The 21,023-nt window shown below is 53.6% G+C and overlaps 1 protein-coding gene across 1 annotated transcript in view; it reads left to right on the top strand.

Moving 5' to 3' along the window:
• Positions 1-21,023, top strand: part of RUNX3 (RUNX family transcription factor 3) — a 57,802-nt gene that overhangs the window by 14,836 nt on the left and 21,943 nt on the right. The window contains exons 2-3 of the mRNA XM_063106527.1: positions 17,148-17,422; positions 19,301-19,457. Coding sequence (XP_062962597.1) covers positions 17,148-17,422; positions 19,301-19,457 — 432 coding nt within the window. The remainder of the gene's footprint in view (positions 1-17,147; positions 17,423-19,300; positions 19,458-21,023) is intronic.

Here is a 21,023-nt window from a genome sequence, read left to right as displayed (position 1 = left end):
TTATTAACAAGTGTGATGTCTACACAGGCCTGAGGTCACGAGCACTCTCAGATCATATATGGGACCTCTGTGACAGTTTGGGATGTAACTGAGTGTCTGACATGGAAACAATAAGCCTTAGACCAGAATGTGAACATACGGCTAAATAAGTGAGTATTTTCAGTCTTAGATGGAACCAGTGAGGCCTTGGGTGTAGATGGGGCTCGTGGCTTCTTGGCAAGCCGGGAAGTTGAGGCTGCTGGCGGGAGTGGGGCTGGAGTGCAGCAGCAGGGATGGTGGGCGGCAGGGTCAAGAGCCTTACAGTGTCCATTACCAAGCTTAGCAACCCTAGCCCCAGAATTTGTCCTAAAGGAGGAATCAGGGACATGCTAGGATGCGCATACAAGGATATTCTCTGAAGTGTCTGTAATAACAGAAATCCAGAAACACCCTAAACAGCCTAAATAGCCAACCACAATAGGATACTACAGTGGTCCTGCCTGGAGAGCTCCCCACCCCCCATATGCCCACTCAGCCACCATGTGTCCCCTGCCATCGGATGACGCAGAGGGACACACACAACATGTCAGTGAGTTTCAAAAGCAGGATTACAACAATATATAGTATATGTTCCCAACATTCTAAAAGAAAAGAAGGGACAAACAGCTTGGGGGGTGGGGGCAGTGAAGAAGAAAAAATCGATACATGCAGTAAGAACACCAGAAAGCTAAAAGCCAGAACGTCACCCATTGTTCTGGGTGGCAGGATTATGGGTGGTTTTAATTTTCTTCCTCCTAATTTTATTATTTTCTAATTTTTCTTTAATGAATGTGTATTATTTTTATAATCAGAAAAAAATGTGTTTTGTTTTAAGAGATTGCGGGGGGAGGGTTAGGGATTGTTCTTCCCCTTTCATAGACTCTAAAACTGAGGTCCAGAGTGGGCAAGACGTTCATTCATTCACTCACCCATTCATTCACTTGATCGTTCATTCGTTTGTTCATTCATTCATTCTCAAACACTTCTGGAAACCCCCCTAGAGCCAGACTCAGTTCTAAATTCCATAGCCAAAGAGCTGAAAGTGACCCATCTCTGTCCTCACAGAGGTCACAATCTGGGGGACACAACCGCCAGTCCTTACAATGCATTTGGTCAAGGGCCTTGTACTAGAGAGAGGTTCCAAGTCCTCCTGGGAGTGTCAGAGAAAGTCTCACAAAGGGGGAAAATTAGGACAGGGCTTTGGTGTACAAGTAGGAGCTCTGCAGTCAGGGAACAGGAGAGAGCACACCCTGCAATTCACCACAGACCACTAGAGAGAGAGGATCCTCTGTGTTCAGGAGAGTGGGTGGGAGGTAAAGCTAGAACATTCCATGAGACTTCTTGTGGGGCCTGGAGTTGCCTGGCTCTGCCATTCAGTGGTTGTATGACTTTGAGCAAGTGACTAAGCCTCCTGGGCCTCAGTTTTCTCATCTAGAAAATGGGCTAATGACCTCTTTGGGTTACTACAAGAATTGAGTGAGTGAATAATTGTAAAGCACTTAGAACCATGTCTGGCATATAGGAAGAGCTATGAAACTGTTTGCTTTTATTATTTGCTATTATTTACACTTTATCCTGCAGGCATTCTGGAAGCCAGAGAGGGTTTTTAAGATAGAAATTAATGTTAATTAATTTATTTATCTATTTCACTCATTCAATAGATATTTATCAAGATCCTACTATGGGGCCGAGCCCGTGGCTCACTCGGTAGAGTGCTGCGCTGGGAGCGCGGCGACGCTCCCGCCGCGGGTTCGGATCCTATATAAGAATGACCGGTGCACTCACTGGCTGAGTGCCAGTCACGAGAAACGACAAACAAAAAAAAAAAAAAAAGAAGAAGAAGACTATGCTAAAAAAAAAAAAAAAAAAAGATCCTACTATGTACCCAGGAACTATTTTAGCTGCTGGGGGATGGAGTTGCCAGATAAAATACAGGGTCCCCAAATTATGTGAATTTCAGGTAAGCAATGAATAATTGTAATATTTGGGACTTCATACTGAAAAAAGTGCTCATTGTTTATTTGAAATTCAATTTAACTATATTTTTGTTTGCTAAATCTGACACTTCTATCTGGGAATGCCAGACCTAACAAACAAAAAATCCCTGCCTTTCTGGAGCCAATATTCTGTGGAGAAAACAGACAATTCATAAGTAAAGGTATTCTTTATCAGGCAGAGATAAACGTGCTGAAGAATTATAAATTAGAGAAGGCACTATATTAGTTTCCTATTGCTGCTATAACAAATCACCTCAAATTTAATGGCTTAAAACAACACACATTTATAATGTGGGTAAGAAATCCTACATGAGTCTCACATGGCTAAGATCAAGGTGTCTGCAGGGCTGTGTTCCTTTCTGGAGGCTAGGGGAGAATTCATTTCCTTTTCTTATCCAGCTTCTAAAGGCTGCCTGCTTTCCTTGGCTGATTGCCCCTTCCTCCGTCTTCGGAGTCAGCTACTTTGGGCTAAGTCTTTTTCATGCCACCATCTCTCTGGTTCTCTAATCAGTTTTCCATGTCACATCTCCCTGACTGTCCTCTTCTGCCTTCCCCTTCCACTTGTAAGGACCCAACTCAAAGTTAGCCTTCATCATATCTGCAAAGTATCTTTTGCCATATAAAGTGACATATTCACAGGTTTCGGGATTAGGATGTGCACATCTTTAGAGCCATTATTCTGCCTACCATAGAGGCTCAAAGGAAGCCTCTTGGAGGAGGCAAGAGGGACCAAAATGAGGTGGGGAGTTGAGACATGTGGATAGAATGTGAAGGGCTTTCCAGGTAGATGAAACCGCATGTGCAAAGGCCCTGTGGTGGGGATATGATTGACATGTTTGAGACTGGTATAGTTTGAGTAGGGTGATGGATGGGCAGAGTGGAAGGAGATGAAGACAGAGAGAGGGAGGGGGGACAGGTCATGTAGAACCCCACAGAGGCTGATTGGAAGGGGAGAATACCCCCCCACCTCTCAATTGCCCCCAGTCCATGCCCCCCAGTACCATTCTGTTCTGCTAAGCTGATACCCACTCCAAGAGGATGAGGGGCCTTCAAAACATTCATGGAAGGATTCGTATTATCTTTTAATTCAATTTTTCCACGAACTTTTTGAAGTACCGTTGCACTCACATTTTATAGGAAACTGTATAGCCCGAGGACTAAGTTATTAATTTTCAGGCCCTGTGACTGGCAGTGAAGAAAATATTTTCAAGTGGGGAGGGGCACTTTCTCCCCTCCCACAACACCAGGGAATTAGCAGTCTTCACCGACATCAAAGGCCAAACTCTTCTCAGAAGGATCATAAGATCAGAAGGAAGAGGGTTTCCCTGCAACATGAGGGATTCAGGTTAGATGTTTAAAAGAGCTTCCTGTGTGCTAGCAGGAGGCTGTCAGTTAAAGCTGGTGACATCTGAGAGACTGGGTCTTGCCTGAGAGTCAAGGACAGTACCCTTAGGGGCCTCACATTCAGGGACCAGCTGAGCTCTCAAGGTGACGTGGAGGAGTAGTGAGTCCTGACCTTGGACTCTCCTTAGCCACAGACCATCCTGCGACCTTAGCACATCACATTTTCTCTCCAGACCTGTTTCTCCAACACAAGGTGGCTGGACTCAAAGGTTTTCAAGGGACCTCCTAGCATTGACCAGCTGTCATCCCCACACTCTAAGTTTCTCTGATTCTAGGGATCTTATGTTCTGGGACAAAAGCCTCATAAGCTTTGTGACTTAGGCAGGTTACTTAACCTTGCTGAGCCTCAGTTTCCCCATCTGTAAGGTGGAGGCATGCCATACAATCCACCTCCTAGAGTGGAGTGAGGATGAAAGGAGTTAAACCATATAAAATGCTCAGCACCGTGCCTGGCACACAGTGAGCACTCAATAAATAGGCACTATGATGAAGATTCTAACGTTCTTGGAGTCTTGGAGCCTCCAGTCTGTGACCCTGTCTCCAGGAGCCTGACATTTGCTGGCTGTGGGATTTTGAGTCTCCAGCACTGCTCCCGCTCCCATGCCAGCGTGCCCCCAACGCCCTGGCCTCCCCCACGTGCTGGGTGGCATGCCTACCCCACAACCACATGAAAAGCCATTCCCCCAGGGTGTCCCCACACCTGGGAAAACCGGCAGTCTGCCCGGCGCTGGCCCCACCCGGTGGCTAGAACACCGGGCAAGATCAATGAAGCCCGGCTCAGCTCCCAATGCCGCCACCTTGTTCCAATCAGGGCTGGGCGCCTTCCGCTCCGGACCCCCGCCCAGCTCCTCCCCGCTGCCCCCTCCCTGCTGCCCACGTTTCCAGCCCTGTGACCTCTGGGGAGCGGTGCCCACCGCCTGACTTCACAGTGACTGCAGGCTGCCTGGACGATGGGCAGGCATTGAGGGGCCCAGGCTGGGTGTCATCCTAGCATTCGAGTGCCAAGTACTACTGTATGAGGCCCTCCCCTCACCAGCCTCAGTTTCCTCAACTGCATCAGGCTACTTAAATTCACCCCATCTGGTTCTCTGGGCTGTTGTGGGAGAAGCAAAGGACAAAAGGCAGAAAAGAGTTTGGGGAACATCAGGACATTGGCAGTGCCAAGGAGCGGGGAGAAGGCAGGGGGCAAAGCCAGTGCCTGCCGCTCAGGGGCTCTCCTACCAGCTTCCTTCTCTCGTCCTCCCTCTGGGTCCTTCTCAACCCTCAGGTCTCAGCTCTGATGTCACCTCCTCCGAGAGACCATCCCTGACCACCCCGTCTAAAGTATTAGTGACGACCCCCTCTCTCCAGTCACTCTCTATGCCTTTACCCCCGTCTGTTTTCTTCAATGTCGCAAGACACTACCAAGTACTGGCCTGTTTATTTATTTGCCTCCTTGTTTGTCTCTCTCTTCTCTGCTAGAATCAAAGCTCCATGAAGCTCCACGGCTATCTTGTTTGCTGCTGTATCCCCAGCACCTAAAATAACCGCTGGCATGTCGTAGGTGCTCAGTAAATGTCTATTGACTGCATGAACCTACTGACTCCTCCTCCTCTGCCTGTTTCTCCCTTCTTTTCCTTTCCATCCCATGTTTTCCCCCATCTAAGCGCAGAGCTCCTTGGGACAGGACTGGGAACCTTTTCCCCTGGGGATAGGGATGGGGATGGGTTTGAGCCCAGGCCCCAGTGAGCTAAAAGGGTTTACCCCGGTTTGGCCAAGGCTCAGAAATGAGGCATTGAGAGGTCACAGCCCCCACCTTGGGTCTGAGGACATTGGGTGGGCTTTTGAAAGCCACACGGGCAGCCAGAGATGCACAGGTGATAAACATCACCTCTCTGCCAGAGACAAACTCATGCCAACAAATGACAAAGAGTGCCCAGTGTCTGAGCCCATGGCCTGGCTTGCCAGGCAGGGATTTATGAGCCTGCTGTAGCCTCTGTTCAGCTCTGCCCACATCCTCAGTCCTCCCCCAGGGCCACAGACCTGGTAAGGAGGAGGGGACACAGCTCATTGCACAGGGCGGGCGTCATTCTGAGAACACATCTCCTAAGCAGCATCCCCCAGCCCCAGCCATCCCACCTGCTGGCCTTTGATTCCTGGGGGTCAGCTGCGGATCCTGGGGCCACAGCTCTGCCTCACTTCCGTGGGATCTGTGCACAGACTATGGGGTCAGGCTGCCAAGCTCCAAAGCTCAGCTCTTACACCTACCCAGGGTGTGAACTTGGATAAGGTACTAACCTTCCAGTGCCTCAGTTTTCCTACTGTTATAATGGGGGTGATGATGGTAGGACCTAATACATAAGGAGACTGTGAGGATTAAATGAAATAATATGTGCAAATGTATATAGCGTTAGTTATTATCACTGAGGGGCCTGGCCCCAGGGGTTGAGGCTGCTGCAGATGGCAGGGTACAAGTTCAGCCTCGACAGATCGACAGATCTTAGTTCAAATCCCAGCTCTGCCTTTTCCTGCCTGGGTCCAAGAGAACTTGGACTCAATGAACCTCGGTTCCTCGCATATAAAGTGGGTCCAGGGACACGTACCTGGAGGGCGACCGGCTGGATGTAAGGAGTGCTGCAGGGAGCATGCACAGCGGGACTGATTGCCTAGAAATGCTTATGCATGGGGGCTGCCACAATGAGGATAGTTTCACCAGAAGGTTCAGCACAGAGTGAGCTGGTGGAAAGGACAATCTGGTTGAAACAGTGATTTGGCTAAGAATAAACATACCTCAACTCTGATGCACTATGGACATCTGTGATCGCTATGCAAATTGAAGCATTTTTGTCTATCTTTTTCAGAGGTTTGGGGGCAGGGAGACTTTTCTACTTTTTTTCATCTTTTGTTTCCCTCTTAAAATATTTTTAAATATTTTATTGTAAAATATATTTACAGAAGAGGGTATAAAATATTATTTTAAAAATAAGAATAGAAGAGACATCCATGTACCCACTACCTGGCTTAAACAAATAAAGCACTAATTGGATCCACTAGTGTCCCCTCTCCAATTGCATCGTCTCCTCCATCATGGCGTGGGGGGGCAGTGGGGACCACTCTCCTGTTTTTTGTATTAATCATTCTCTTGCTCATCTGTATGGTTTTTGCTTTCAATGTCATTTTCTCTTTGTAAGAGCAGAAAGTCTGGGACAACTTGAAAGGCCAACAATAAAGGATATAAGCTATGCTTATTATTATTATTATTATTGAATTGACACATTGTAATCATACACATTTATGGGGTACAATTTGATGTTTTGATGCATGTACATATAGATAGTATAATGACCAAATCAGGGTCACCTCATGTATTTACCTTTTCATTGTGGTGAAAGCATTCTAAAACCTCTCTTCTAGCTATTTTTATATGCAATACCTTACTATTAACCACGCACTAAAAAATAAGTTGATTGTATAGAAGTAGAGAGTAGAACAGTGGTAACCAGAAACTGGAGAGGGAACAAAGGAGGGGTGGATGGGGGGAAGTCGGTCAATGGGAAGTGAGCTATTGAAGCTATCGAAGGAGTTTAAATGGATGGAAGATGATCTGTTCTCCCCATTTTACAGATGAGGAAACTGAGTCTTGGGGAGGCCCAAGGTCACACAGCTGGCACATGGAGATGCCAGGGTGGGAACTCAGAGCTGGTACATCCTGAATCACAGATGGTTGGGTCAGAAATGGAGCTTTGCAGTCACTCATTTGTTCCATAAACGTTTACTATGAGCTGACTTTGTGCTGGATACTAGTATCTGGTCCAGCCTCCTGCCCCATCCAACACTTGACCTCCCTCTACGATATCCTGGTCTCAACTTGTTACCTCCCATGATGGGGAGCTCTCTACCACCAGAGGGATGTGTCTCATTCTATTTCTAGCCAGCTCTCTATATTTCTTTTCTTTGTATGGAGCCCAACACCCACTGGCCTGAGTTCTACCCCCAGCATCCATGTGGTCCCTGCCACCTGGGAGGTCTTCATAAATCTGAAAGTGGAGTTCTTACTTCCCAGGCCTGTTCTTCTCCAGGACAAAGTCCCCAGTTGCTTTAATAGTTCATCACATAACATTGTTTCAATACTCTTCCCCATGCTGAGGTCCCTGGAGGTGTCACATGGGCCCTAACAGAGGGGGTTCAGGCTGACTGCTCCTCCTGAGGCCATTACGCTGTGGCAGCTCCCATTGCATGCCAGGAGCCCCTTCATACCATCTTTAAGCTGCAGGAATTATCCCCATTTTACAATGATGTGCTGTGCCCAGGGCCTCTCAACCTAAACCTGAACCCAGATTTTCAGGCCCCCAGGCTAACGGTCTGCCTTCCCGCCCATGCTGCTTGGGGGACCCTAGCTTTCTGGCCCAGGAGAGCAGGTTCTTCTCACTTCCATGGAACATTGGGGGAGGGAGAGTTAAAACTCAGATACTGGGGAAGGATCTGGAAGCCCCAAGCAGGCACACCACCCAGGAAGTCTATGCCTCTCAATTGAGGAGAAGCAGAAACTTCCACAGCAGGGCTCAACCCCTCCAAGAGCTGACCTGAAGAACAATCCAAAGCTCTGAGCCCTGATTCGACACCTGCCTCAGTGTGTGTAGATTGTACACACAATGGCCTGTTGTCTACACAACCATGGCATGTGTCTCTGCCGTGCATCTGTCTGTACAACTTTATATGGGGCCTATCTGTACGTCTTCACTAATGGGTCTGTGCATGTCGATGCATATGGATGTGTCTCCCTACAAGTTTCTTTGCACGCACGTGCACTTAACCGTTTACTGCACCATAGCAATGTTGGCTTCTGTGAGAGCTTGTCCACATAGGTGCTTGAGAGAGAGAGTGTGCCCAGGAGCATGCGTGCTGTGTGTCAGTGCGCCCATGAAGGGTGTGTGTGCGTGTGTGTGTGTGTATGTGTGTGTGCGCGCACGTGCACGCGCGCCCGGGTTCCAGCAGAAACTTTCTCATCCTGGCTTCCCAGCCCACTTCCTTCTCGGGCTCTGGAGTCTAACGTTTCCTCCCTGTTTTCTAGTCAAATTATAACCCCTAGCAAATGGGCCTTTGTTATGGCAACACTGACACAGCCCAAATGTGATTGGGAAGAAAAGGTGTTGTCATCACTTGGCACATTTTTCTCTAAAGAAATTGTCTTAATTCGTTCCGTGTTGCTATAACAAAATACCTGAGACTGGGTAATTTATAAATAGAAATAGAGAAATAGAAACTTATTTCTCACAGTTCTGGAGGCTGGGATGTCCAAGATCAAGGTGCTGGCAGGTTTGATGTCTGGTGAGGGCCCAGTCTCTCTGCTTCCAAGATGGAACCTTGTCGCTGTGTCCTCCCCAGGGACAAATGTTGTGTCCTCACATGGCAGAAAGCAAAAGGGCAAAAAGGGCCTAAGCTAGTTCCCTCTACCTCCCTTGTAAGGCACTAGTCCATTCATGAGGGCAGAGCCCTTACGACTTCATCACTTCCCCAAAGACCCCCCTCTTACCACCACCACAGTGGGTGTTAGGTTCAACATATGAATCTTGGGGAAAATTCAGACCATAGCAGAGGACTTTTAGTACCTACCAAGGACTCTTAGCTGTGACGTCCAGGCCTGGGTACTTAGGGAGCCTGACAGACCAAAGCAAGTCGTGGGAGCCAGACAAGCAAGCTGAGCCAATGCTAACTCTGGGTCCTCTCAAGGCTTGTGCAGAGACAGCTGGGCTGGCAGACAGGAGCCTCGGAGTCAGGTCCAGCTGCCAATGAGCACCCTGTGTGACCTTGGGAAAATCCCTGACCCTTCCTGGGCCTCAGTTTCCCCAGATGTGAAATGGGGAAATAAGCAGACCTATGGTAGATTGATATGGAATTCTAGAATGCTGAGGACAGACTTCCTAGAGAGCAAGTGTAGTCCAAAGTACTTATCTCCCTGAAGGGGAGTTTGAGACTCAAAGGAAAGGAAATTGCTCAGGGTTACCCCACAAGGAACAAGGGAATGGCCCCCCTGGAGCTAGCAGGCAGGTCCAGGAGCCTCAGCTCAGCTCAAGTGAAAGGACCTAATAGTCTGTGGGCTCTGTTCAGCCCTAACTTTCTAAGATTCATCAAGGATTTGAACTCCTTTGAGTTTATCAAGTTGCAAAGTTCAACCGATTCCTAACCGATGAAGGTGTCAGAGGAAAACTGGAGCATGAAAGAGTGGAAGAAGACACAGGAAGGACTTCCAGATGTCTAGAATGGGGGTAGGGTTCCAGCTCCATCCCAGTCTAGCCTCAAGGCAGTGACTCACATACAGAGAGCTGATAAATTTATAAGTGGCATAAACAACTATAAAACAGGGACCCACACCCCCAGCCCTATGGATACAGGCCCAGGTCCACTGTTGTCCTGGTCCTCAATTCACCATTGACTATGTGTCACCTTGAGCATCTTCACCCTCCAGCCTCAGTTATGCCTTTTGCTATTTGGGAACAGAAAAGCCTAACCATGTACATCAGCACCCCCGGAGCATGGTGAAGATGAAATATTGCAGAAAGTAGAGTGGTTAAGAGTACTCACTTTGGAGTCAGGGGGACCTGAGTTCAAATCTAGACTTTCTTGCCACATGGAAGCCTCTCTCGGCCTCAGTTTCTGCATCTGCCCAATTCACAAGGTTGTTTTGCAGTTCATCTCAGGTAATGCGAGCAAAGTAGACAGTAGGTGCTCAAGAAACACTACTCCCCAGGCCTGGGCACATGGTAGGGGCCAGGAGAGATGTGGAAATTGGCTGATGGAGGAAACCTGTGGTTGGGACTGGCTAGATAATTTGGGGGGGGTGCCCAGTGCAAAATGAGAATGCAGGCCCCTTCTTCCACAAGTGTTAAGAAATTCAAGTCAGCAGTGGGAGAGCATTAAACCAAGCTCAGGACCCTTCTGAGAGCAGGGCCCTGTGCCACTGCAGGGTTACATGCCCAGGAAGCTGGCTCTGCCTCTGGGATATCTGGAGTGGCACAGACTCAGTTCAGGTGGAGGCACTCAAGCCCTTCCTCTGTGGCTTCCACCACTGTGCCGAGGGCCACCCCCCTCTCCCCAGGGCTGCAGCTGGGATCGTGACCACTGGGCCCTGCCACTCTCAGTAGCCATCGGAGGCAGCATAAAAGACCGACTGTTCTCCACCTCGTTATGCCCGTTTTTATCTCATGCCATGCATACAGCACATAGTTGATTTCTTTCTGCAAAGGGCTGTGCTTTTTTTCTTTTCCAAGGGCGACGCTGGAAAGCCATGTGGCTTTTATTGCTGGCAGGAATGTCTGAGGCGTTCCTTCACCGCCACATGAAATGGAGCTGTAATCTTCATCTGCGTAAGGCCAAAGCCCCCAGTCTCCTCCAAGCCATTGGCCTCTGAGATTAATTAAAGCTTCACAAGGACTGACAGTCATTAGGACCTTTGCGGGGAGGTGGAAAATCCCTAATGGGACTGGCTGGGCCCAGGAGCTGCTGGGTGGGCGATGGGGAGAGGAGGGCCTGCCAGGAAAGGAAGGCACCAGGACCCAGAGTCAGTGGGAAGGGATAAGAGGGAGAGGGGATCCGGACTCTGCCCCGGCCTAGGCTATGACCTTGAGTGAGACCCCTCCCTCCCTAGACCTTGGTTCTACCATTTTATAAACAGGGATTTGGATTTGATATCTCAGAGCCCTCTTGAATCTGACTTGTAAAATTCTGAACCCAGCCCACGATTCTTATGCCAGGATTATAACTCTAGTTCATAACTGTAACTTTAAGCATCTGATTCTGGTCCATGAGAACAGAGTGAAGCAGTCAGGAATGTGGGTTCTGGGGCCAGGCTGCCTGGTTGGGATCCTAGCTCTAGGTTTTCCAGTTGTGCAACCTTGTGCAAGTTAGTTACTTACCCTCTCTTTGCTTCATTTTTCTCACCTGTAAAATGGGGGTGATAACTGAACCTACCCCATAAGAATGCTGTGAGGTGTAAATGAGCATTAAGTGTGGGATGTGTGAGAAGCGACTGCCACTCAGAGGAGCCCTTTCTCTCCCCGGCTGCCAGAGCAGAAGCCCCATCCTGGGGCTGGGGAAAGGATACATCTTTCCCAGAAGCCCCCTTGGGCCTCAAGCTACCCCAACTCCTCTCACCACTCCCCAGGACCCCAATAGAAGAGTCCTTGGATTCCATGGCTCTGCCAGCAGGTAGCTCTGCACCCACCCACTGCTTTGTATGGAGAATCTGCAGCTCTGTGACCAGCCAGCAGAGTGGATACCAGCCAGATCAAGGAGTCTGCTTGCTGGAGGGGCTCCTGAGACCTGCTTATTTGAAACTCTCAGGCTTGGAGGTCCAGGGAGGGGAAGTTCTTTACTCTCTGAGCCTGGGTTTCCCCATCTGTAAAATGGAGAGAATAAAATCTCTACACTGCCGAGGCACCATGACAGCAATAACTTGGGGAAAACTCCCACCGCACAGCAGCCATCCAAAAAATTAGGGCCATTAATCAAAGTCATAGACCAAATAATTCTCACTAGAATTATTTCCCCGATTGATACAGGACAACAGTGAGGAGCAGGGAGGGCGGTAGGAAGACCCGCCCAAGTGACGTGATCCAAAAGGAGAAGCCACTTCCCAGGCTACTGACGGAGCCTAAGTTCTCTGCTCTGCGTCCAGCTCAGCTCAGCTCCTGCTGGGACCACCTCTCTCTCTCTTTTCCCTCCCTCCCTCCGTCTGTCCCTGCCTCTCTCTCTCCCTCCATCTCTCCCCCTCTCTCTCTCCCATCTTCAAAGCCGAGCGCCCTCTCACGGCCACTGGCAGGGCGGGGGTAGGCGTGAGGGGAATTGAGGCTGCGCTGGCACAGGAGCCGGTGCCATCCGAGGAGGTGGCCAGGCACTGGGTGTGGAGGATGGGCCATGGCTCTGGCGGAGATCTCAGCGAAACCTGTCTGTTGTCCCGCAGGGGTCCGCCCTGGGCGCCTAGTGCACACCCCCAGCATTGAGGTGGGGACACTGAAGCACAGAGGGAAACAGCATTTTCTGGCACTTCTTCTCGGGCGATAGATGCAGGGGTTCAGAGGGGTGCAGGCCCTGGGCAAAAGTCACCCAGTGAGGTAGGGACAGAGCCAGTAGCTGCGTCCTAACAATCACGCTCTCCCCCGTGCCCTCTCCCTCCCCTCCTAGTCTCTGTAATTCGAGAAGCACAGTTGTCCTCCCACACGTGCTAGATCCTTCCACAGAGGCTGAGCAGAAGCAATGGCCCCACAGCTGGGCTCTCTGAGGTGGGGGACCCCAGCCCTGCAGGAGACAACCCTTCGACCTAGATGTATTATCATTTTTCGTTGCTGTTTTCTAACTTATACATGTGCATATGTATCCTGATGAGATACATATATCTAAAACTGGGACTCAGAAGAGTCCTAGTTTACTTAGGAGCATTTTCTTTCTTTTTCTTTCACAGCAAACAATTGATGGCATTTTAGATACAGTGAAATGCAATGTCCCCCCCCACACACACACCTCCTAGAGGGAAACTTTAATCCCTCTGATTGTGAAATGAAGCAGTTAGAACAGCCTCAATTGAGAAAATTGAGGCTCCGTGAGGGACAGGAATGTCCCCTGTGAGTCACAGGGCACTAGGCAGGAGAGAGGTTTCCCCATGGGTCCCTCTGGAGTGGAGCATGGAAGCCAGACTGGGAAAAATGCTCAGTTCTAGAAGAGTCCTCTGCACTCTTCACTGGACGGGGCTCCTATGAGGCTCATAGATAAAGGAAACAGACACCTGCTGGGCAGGGGAGAGGGGGCTAACAGTGTCTGCTGAGGTCCAGTTGCTACTTCGGCAAGTGCCTGCTGTGGGAGGGTGGTGGGATGGGGGCCTGTGGAGTTCCAGAGTGAAGGTCTGAGAGCCTAGGGGGAAGGGGCATTCTTAAGACCCAGGCTGGGGCAACCCTGTGCTGGTCGCTGAAAAACCTTCCCATGAGTTGACTCTGCCAGGAGGCAGGTCACAGACATCCTTAGCTCCCCCAGGAAGCCCCTAGGCAAACCAAGGGGAGCAGGACAGCCATGGTCTAGGCTCTGAGTCCAGGCAAGCTTTGAACATGAGAATTGGACATTTCACAGATGGGAAATGCGAGGCCCAGAGAGGGGAAGGGACTTACCAAAGGCCCCCGAAAAGAGGTGACAGGCCTTAATTTTTTCATATTAACAACAGTGACAGCTCGAATGGATGGAGCACCCCCTATGTGCCAGGCCTGTGCTAAGCACTTTGCACACAATTCTATGAGGAGGCCACTATTATTACTCCCACTACACGGATGAGAGAAATGAGGCTGGGAGAGGTTTTAAGCAATTTCCCCTGGATTGCTGGGGGAGGTGGAAGACGACAAACTCGGGAAGTGGGACCGCAGACCCAAGCTCCTTCCACAGCCTGTGGACCTCTTAGAAGGGTTGCCAGAGCATTCCTGTCCCTCTTCTGGCACACTTGAGGGATCTCCACCCCTCCCCAGGCCCCGGGGGTTCCTCAGGAATCAGACCATTCCTTAGAAGCTCTCCAGCCAGCATGGGAGACACGGTTGGCACCTCACTGCCAAAAACGCACTTGGAGTGCACTCCTAGATGCCCTCCAGCGGCGGATTCCTTCCCTGGAGCAAAGGAGATGGCCACAGAGGTCCCAGATCGGGTCCCGGTTTACCCAGCTCTGGGCCAAAGTGGGGGAGAGGTGTCCTGAACTTCTGCTCCCTCACACTGCTGGACAACTTGGGGTGCTCCTGGGTGGGGGGCATTCGATAGAGATCGGGCTGTTTTTCCGTTGGAAGAGAGAGGAGACGACTGTCCACAAACGATGGAGAGCGGAGGGAGAGTCTGGGTGTCCTAGGTGGGGGAATGGGAGTTTGTCGCCGGGGATGAGGAGGAAGCAGGTTGGCGATCGCTGGAAATTGGGAAGGAGCTCGCCTGTTCCTCTGTGCGCGCCCCCCCCCCCCCCGCCCCAACTTCCCAGAATTGGACGGGAAAGGAGTGTGCATTTCTGGTGTGGAAAACGGTCTGCTGGTAGGAGGGCACAGGGACGCTCCGGTGTCTGGAGATGTGAAGGCAGAAAACGTCCGTCCATCAGGGGTGGGGAAGGCGGCCTTCGGACTGACACTAAGCCATCGGTTTATCCTAGCCTAGACGTGGCTGTACAGATGGTGAGGAACATTACTGGCCGTCTGTCCAGAAGGGGCAACTGGCAGGAGGCAGCGCGCGGTGGACGCAGAGACCGCAGCTGGCACGCATCTGCGCGCAGTCGAGCCCGGCGCGTCCCCAGCTGGCAGCGCGCAGGCGCCAACTAGCGGCGGCTCCCGCAGTTGCTCCTGCCCCGCGGCCCCCGCTACCTCCGGCGGGGGACCCAGGCGCCAGCAACCCCCTTCCCTTGATTCCGGCGCCCACGGGCAGCGAGCGCCCCCCGAGGGAAGCAGCCGCCCCGGCTCCTGGGCCAGGTGCCGGCACCCACAAAAGCCTGTTCTCTGGAAACCCGTTTGTAAACCCGCTGTAGGGTGAGAGGGAGAAATCAGGCGGAGAGACAAGTGATGAGCGTGGATGCCAACCGAAACAACCCGACCAATCGAATTTACAGCCCCAGAAGCAGCTGGTCATGGCCCCACAGCCTCTCGAGGGCAGCACGCGTCCCCTGCCCCTGCCCCGGGCCCGACCTGGCCACGACGCGCTCGGCCTTTCCCCGGGGACGCTCCCGGAGGTCGGACGCGCCGAGGCCCGGCTCCCCCGCTTTGCTCCAGTCGTGCTGCTCATGCCAGCCCTTCCGAGGGCGCGCGGGCCTCGGCCCCGGCCATCGGCCACTCTGAGGCGTAGGCTTTCCAAAAATGTTCAGTAAGGGACCTCGCCGTCTCTTCTTTCGAAATGGCCCGAGGGGCTGGCGTGAGCCCGGGGATAGGTCCCCAGGCAGTCGGAGTTGGGGCCAGAGCCCGCCTGCCCTCCTGGCACGGGGGGGGGCTTGATTTCGTTTGGCGACGATGAAATGGCTCACGCTGGGCCGGGGTCAGACCCAGGACGGGATCTTGCGGCCACCGTCGGATCCTATGGTTCCTTGCTCCCCAGGTTTGGAATTCATCGTTTTGCACCTGTCGAGCGCCGGAGGCAACGAAAATCCAGTCCAGTCTCCAAAGCGGTCAGCAGACTCAGCACGCGCTGGGTTCTCAGGTCCAGGGAACTCATGTGGGGCGATGCCTCGGAGTAAATGGGGGCTAGCTCTCTCCGGTTCCCCTCCCCGCTGCAGCCCGCCGTAGGCCCACTCGCCGGGCCTAGGAGGCGGGAGAGGAAGGGGTTGTTTGCAGCCGGGCGAGCAGGCAGCGCCTCAGTCCGCGTCCCTGTGGCAGGGGCGGTCGGAGCGCACGGGCCCAAGAAAAACACGAACTTGGACCCATGGGGGCCACTTTCCATCCACATGGAGGAAGAAAATTCTTCCTCTGGAAGCCGGGGCCCTTCGCTTGGGCAGCCTCTCCGCACAGTCTTCTTACCACGGACCTCCTTCACGTCCCTGTTGACGATGCAGGGCCGTGGTTACGCGCGTGGAGGGGAAAAGTCGGGAAAACACGCGTTTTGCAGGCCCCACCATGTTTTTGAAAGAGCCACAGGCTGCCACAACGAAGAACGACGCCCCAAGGCCTGTGCGATCCTAAGACTTGTTCTGGGAGGAGAGGGGGGCCTGCGGGCCCGTGGGGGGTTCCCTTCCGTCTGTCCCCGGGTTGGTCCAAGGGTCACCGAGGCTGGGACCAAAGCCGCGCACGGCTGGGAGCTGCAGAGGCGGCTGGCTGGGCCCGGACGCACGAGGACTCCCGTGTGCGGTGGGTCAAAGTCGTTTGCGGGGCGAGGGGGTGGGGTGAGTAAGCCCTTTGGGGCGGCTCCCCGCGCGGTGTCACCGTCCTTGGGCCCTCCCGGTCCCCAGCTGAGGGTGCAGCTGTTCACAGGCCAAAATCAGCTGGAGCTTGGGAGGCCCGGCAGCGGCCAGCGGGGGACACGGAGGGAAGGGGCTGCGGCCCCCGCGCCCGGGAGGCGCGACCCTGGAGACGGCGGCCAGGGAGCGTGTGTGGGGCCCGGAGCGCGCGTCTGCCCCGGCGCTCAGACCTCGCGGGGGCCGGGGCTGCGGCGCGGGGGCCCCCGAGCCCGGGCGTCCTCCGCGGGGCCGGGCCTTCCGCCCCTCCCCTGTGGGCGGCCTTCGGCGGGCCCCGTTCCTCCCCCGCCGAGGCCGCCGAGGTGCCGGCGATGGGGGCTCCGATTGGCTGCGCGACGCGTCGCTCGGGCCGGGCCGGCCCCGCCCCGCGGGCCCCGGGGTACTAACCCCGCGCGGGCGGCCGCGGCGCCGCCACTTGATTCTCGAGGATTTGTTCTGGGGCTGCGGCCGCGGGCGGGCTGCGGGGGCGGGAGGCGGCGGCCGCACAGCCCGCGCGGGCCCCGCCGCGGCCCAGGCAGCCGGGACCGCCGCGAGGGGCGGCCGCACGCGGGCCGCGCGCCGGGGGATGCGGGGCTAGCGGGCAGGCGGCGCGCGGCCGTCGGGGCAGCGAGGCCTCTGCGCTCCGGCCCCGGAGGGCCGTCCCCGGGCGCCGCCCCCTGCGACCTGAGGCCCCGGCGCCGCCGCTTCTGCTTTCCCGCTTCTGGCGGCCGCGGCGGCCGAGGAGGCGCCCGCGCCGGCCGCCCCCGGGGAGCCGCGCCGCCGCCGCCCGCCCGGCGCCCTGACGGCCGCTGTTATGCGTATTCCTGTAGACCCGAGCACCAGCCGCCGCTTCACACCTCCCTCCACGGCCTTCCCCTGCGGCGGCGGCGGCGGCGGCGGCGGCAAGATGGGCGAGAACAGCGGCGCGCTGAGCGCGCAGGCGGCCGTGGGGCCCGGCGGGCGCGCCCGGCCCGAGGTGCGCTCGATGGTGGACGTGCTGGCGGACCACGCGGGCGAGCTCGTGCGCACCGACAGCCCCAACTTCCTCTGCTCCGTGCTGCCCTCGCACTGGCGCTGCAACAAGACGCTGCCCGTCGCCTTCAAGGTGAGTGCGGGGCCCGGGGCGGGAGGACACCGGCCCTGGGGCTCCCGGCGCCCCCGGCCGGCTGCAGGAGCCCAGGCCCCGGGAGGCGCGGGGAAGGGACGTGGGCGAGGCCCGAGTAGCCGGGCCCAGGGCGCTTTCGGTCGCTGCGCGCTCGGCCCTCGCACCTCGGCGTTCCCTCTTGGATGCGTCCTGCACGGTGACTTGCGGGGGGACTGCCTCCCTCCGCCTGGGCTTCGGGGAGCCCTGCGTAGAGACGTTCGTGCGGAAACCGGCGGGTGGGGCTCCGCTGTCCCCCAACCCGGATCCCTTGGACACAGCCCTGCGGGCATCCGGGAAGAGGATCCCCGGGACCAAGGCGAGGACAGCGGAGATGGGGTGCGGAGAGCGAACAGGGCCTGCCCTTCACTGCCAGCACCCCTCCGCCTGCGCCGCTTCAGAAGCACTTCCTGCTACACCCTCAGCTTCTGGCTTCTGAAATTTTGCTCGAGGCGACCGTAGGCCGGGAACGGGGGCCCTGCACCCTAAACGGTTGCCGCTGGGGTATTCTGCATCCCGAATGGCAGGCTGAGATTGGGGGTGCCCTCACCCCTGGCAGCCCCCCAGTCATTCAGATGATCTTTCTCTCTATATCAGGGAGTAGGCGACTGTTTCATTTTCATTTTTTTAAGGGGGCAGCGAGATGAAACGAAAACGACTTGGTTTTCCCCTAAACCTCTCACAGCTGCTGTGAGAAAGGGCAGGGCAGGAAGGGCCGGCGGGAGGGCTGGGGGTGGGGGCTGCAGAGGTGCCTGGAAACGGCGTCTACCGGCAGCCGAGCCCGTCCTTGCTCCCATTAAGACGACTCCAAATTGGAAAAAAAGGATGAGTGGCTCTTTGAGGTCCCCCGTGCGACATCCTAAAATACCGTGGGGAAAATCTCTGGGGAGGAGGAGGGGAGCAGGCCCGTGTGACTTTAATCGTCAGATCGGAGGTTTTACTGTCACTTGGAGCTTAAAAGAAGTCTTTGAAATTAAAAGAAGACAGGATGTTGACAGGAAATCTGGCCTTTTTAATCAGACCCCAAACATTTTCTCCTTGAAATTTTTACCATCTGGATCCCTAGTCCCTGCACGCGGCAGCCACGTTTAAATTGCTGTGGCTGTTTAGAGTCTGATTCCTTTTCAGAAAGCATCTGCCGCTGCCTGCTCCTTGGGGTGGGAGTGGGGGAGACGTATTTAGAGGGACATCCCCATCCTCACCCTGCAATTCCCAGCAGGTGCATGCAGATGTTATCAAAAGCCCCCCTCTCGCTGTAAAGGGGTTTTCTGGCTGACCCCTCTCAAAACAGCAGTTTGTTCTGCATTTTGCATTTTCTCTGCATAACGAATTCAGGCTCTGCAGAGGCCAGTAAACTGTGCCTGAGCCACATTTCAGGGACAAATTTCGTACTCCAAGTGGCTCTTGCATAAATTGAGTGTAATGGGCAGCCCTGGTATTATTACTGCTGATATTCTTTTTACTTGGAGACTTGGTTGCTAGGAGCGTGTTGATTCCTCTTTTGCTTAAGGCCGAAGACAACAGAGGAAGTGCATCCCACATCATAGTGACTGAGCTAAGGCACAGCTCTCACTTAGATGCAGTTTAATTGAAAGGGTGATTTCTTGGGACATGCTTAACCAATTGATTAGGATTTTGGTATGGAGGGTAGAGATTTCATCTTGTTTCTGTTATATTTGGAGGAAGGTCTTTATTTTTAAGCTGCTTCTCCACCTCACATTAGAGAAATCCGCAGTGCGCCTGGGACCTAGGGGAGCTTCCCAGTGCAGCCCCTCCCCTCTTTTCTCTCACCTCCCTCTGCCTTTCTAAGCTCTCCCCCTGCTCCCACCCCCGTGTCCTCAGGTGGTGGCACTGGGGGATGTGCCAGATGGAACCGTAGTGACCGTGATGGCAGGCAATGATGAGAACTACTCCGCTGAACTGCGCAATGCCTCTGCCGTCATGAAGAACCAGGTGGCCAGATTCAATGACCTTCGCTTCGTGGGCCGCAGTGGGCGAGGTGAGAGAAAGGGAGGCTTTGCCAGCCTGACACTGGCAGTGGTGAAGATGGGGTGAAGGAAGGTGAGCGAAAAGCCTTGGTGTCCAAGTGGAAGCCTCAGAAACAGGTCTTCAGACCCAGCTCTGTCTAAAAACAGCAGTTTGTAATCCCTCAGTGTCACAGAATAAGGAAAGTTATATCTTGCTAGAAAAAGATACAATTTTATCCCAGTTTCTGGGGTTTACTAACTCCTGAAGCCTTCCATGCCAGCCCTCTTTCCTGATTGAGCACCTGTGGTCTCACAAAAGATGCTGGGGAAAGACTGTGGATTAACAAACTCAAAAAGAGAGCTTATAGGTCTTTTGGTAGGGGACTTGGAGGACACATCCTTGGTCTGCAGTGCCCAAGCACTCACTCTCTGCAGTGCCAGCCACTCTCTCCACAGGGGCAGAATTTCTCCACGCTTGGAGGCCACTTCTTCCCAACCGTGGTCTCCCAAAGGCACAGTTTCCCCAGCTCTTTGAGCTCCGAGGTGGTTTAGAATAGAAACTAACAACGGTGCAGGACGCTGAATGTTGGGAAGCACAGCTTGAAGGCTGCAATCTCCTGCCGCAGAGTCAGGGCTGGTGTGCCACCCTGCCTGTCTGATCTTCCTTGGGCAGCAGAAGGAAGGCAGGACCAGACGCCACAGTGGCTGCCTCCAGGGGCTGTTGAGTGGCAGGCTCCTGGGACCTGAAACCCATCATCACTTAATTCCTGAATGAAGAAGTCCGAGAAACCCTGCCCCGGCAAAATGGAGACCTAAGGGTCCACTGGCCCTTTAAGACCAGCCTGCCAAGAAGTGGCTAGAGCCAGGAGTTGCCCTTCCCAAGCACCAGGCCTGCCCCTCCAGCTTTGTTAAGAAACTAAGCTGGGTTCCCTCTGCTCCCCGACTCGAAGCGGCTGAAGCAGAATTGTACTTTTCATCACCAATAAACAAGGCCTTCTCAGGGTTTTAGTTCCCCCTGAGCAACCAGCCCCACTCCAAAATGGGCATCTGGGCACCATTTTTTCCTCTGCAGCATTCAATGTATACATACAAATGTCAAACATATTTTGACTTTTCAGCATTAATTAAAACCAGGGCATTATTTGCATGTAATAACTGTTTACTTGTTACTTTTTATGAAACTGAAATAGTTTACATTCTTTCAAACATTTCCTGTTCCTGTTGGCTTCCTTCCCCACGCACAGATTTCTTTCAAACGTTGCCCTTAACTGGTTGCAGGTTGATAGATGGAAAATGTTTGCTTTTATGAATTAAGCTTTCGTTGCTGCTCCCAATTAGTTTCCAAGCCCCTTTTGTCATCCCCAATCTCTCAAACCCTTTGCAACTTAATCCCAGGCGAGGCTGGTGGCTCTACTGACTGCAGGGTGGTGTCCGGGTCTGCGGGTTCAGGTGTAGGGGGACACTATAGCTGCTGCCCCCTTGTGAGGCAAGCGGAAAGTGAAGTCGGACCAGAAGCCCAGCAAGGCATCAGGAACTTGGTTCTTCCCTCCCATTCCCACCGTCCTCCCTTTCCTGGGAGGTGAGATATAGAGAGAAAA

This window comes from Cynocephalus volans, chromosome 8 (genome assembly GCF_027409185.1).
Source record: "Cynocephalus volans isolate mCynVol1 chromosome 8, mCynVol1.pri, whole genome shotgun sequence".
Lineage (NCBI taxonomy): Eukaryota > Metazoa > Chordata > Mammalia > Dermoptera > Cynocephalidae > Cynocephalus > Cynocephalus volans.
This window is presented reverse-complemented; position numbering and strand designations above follow the sequence as displayed.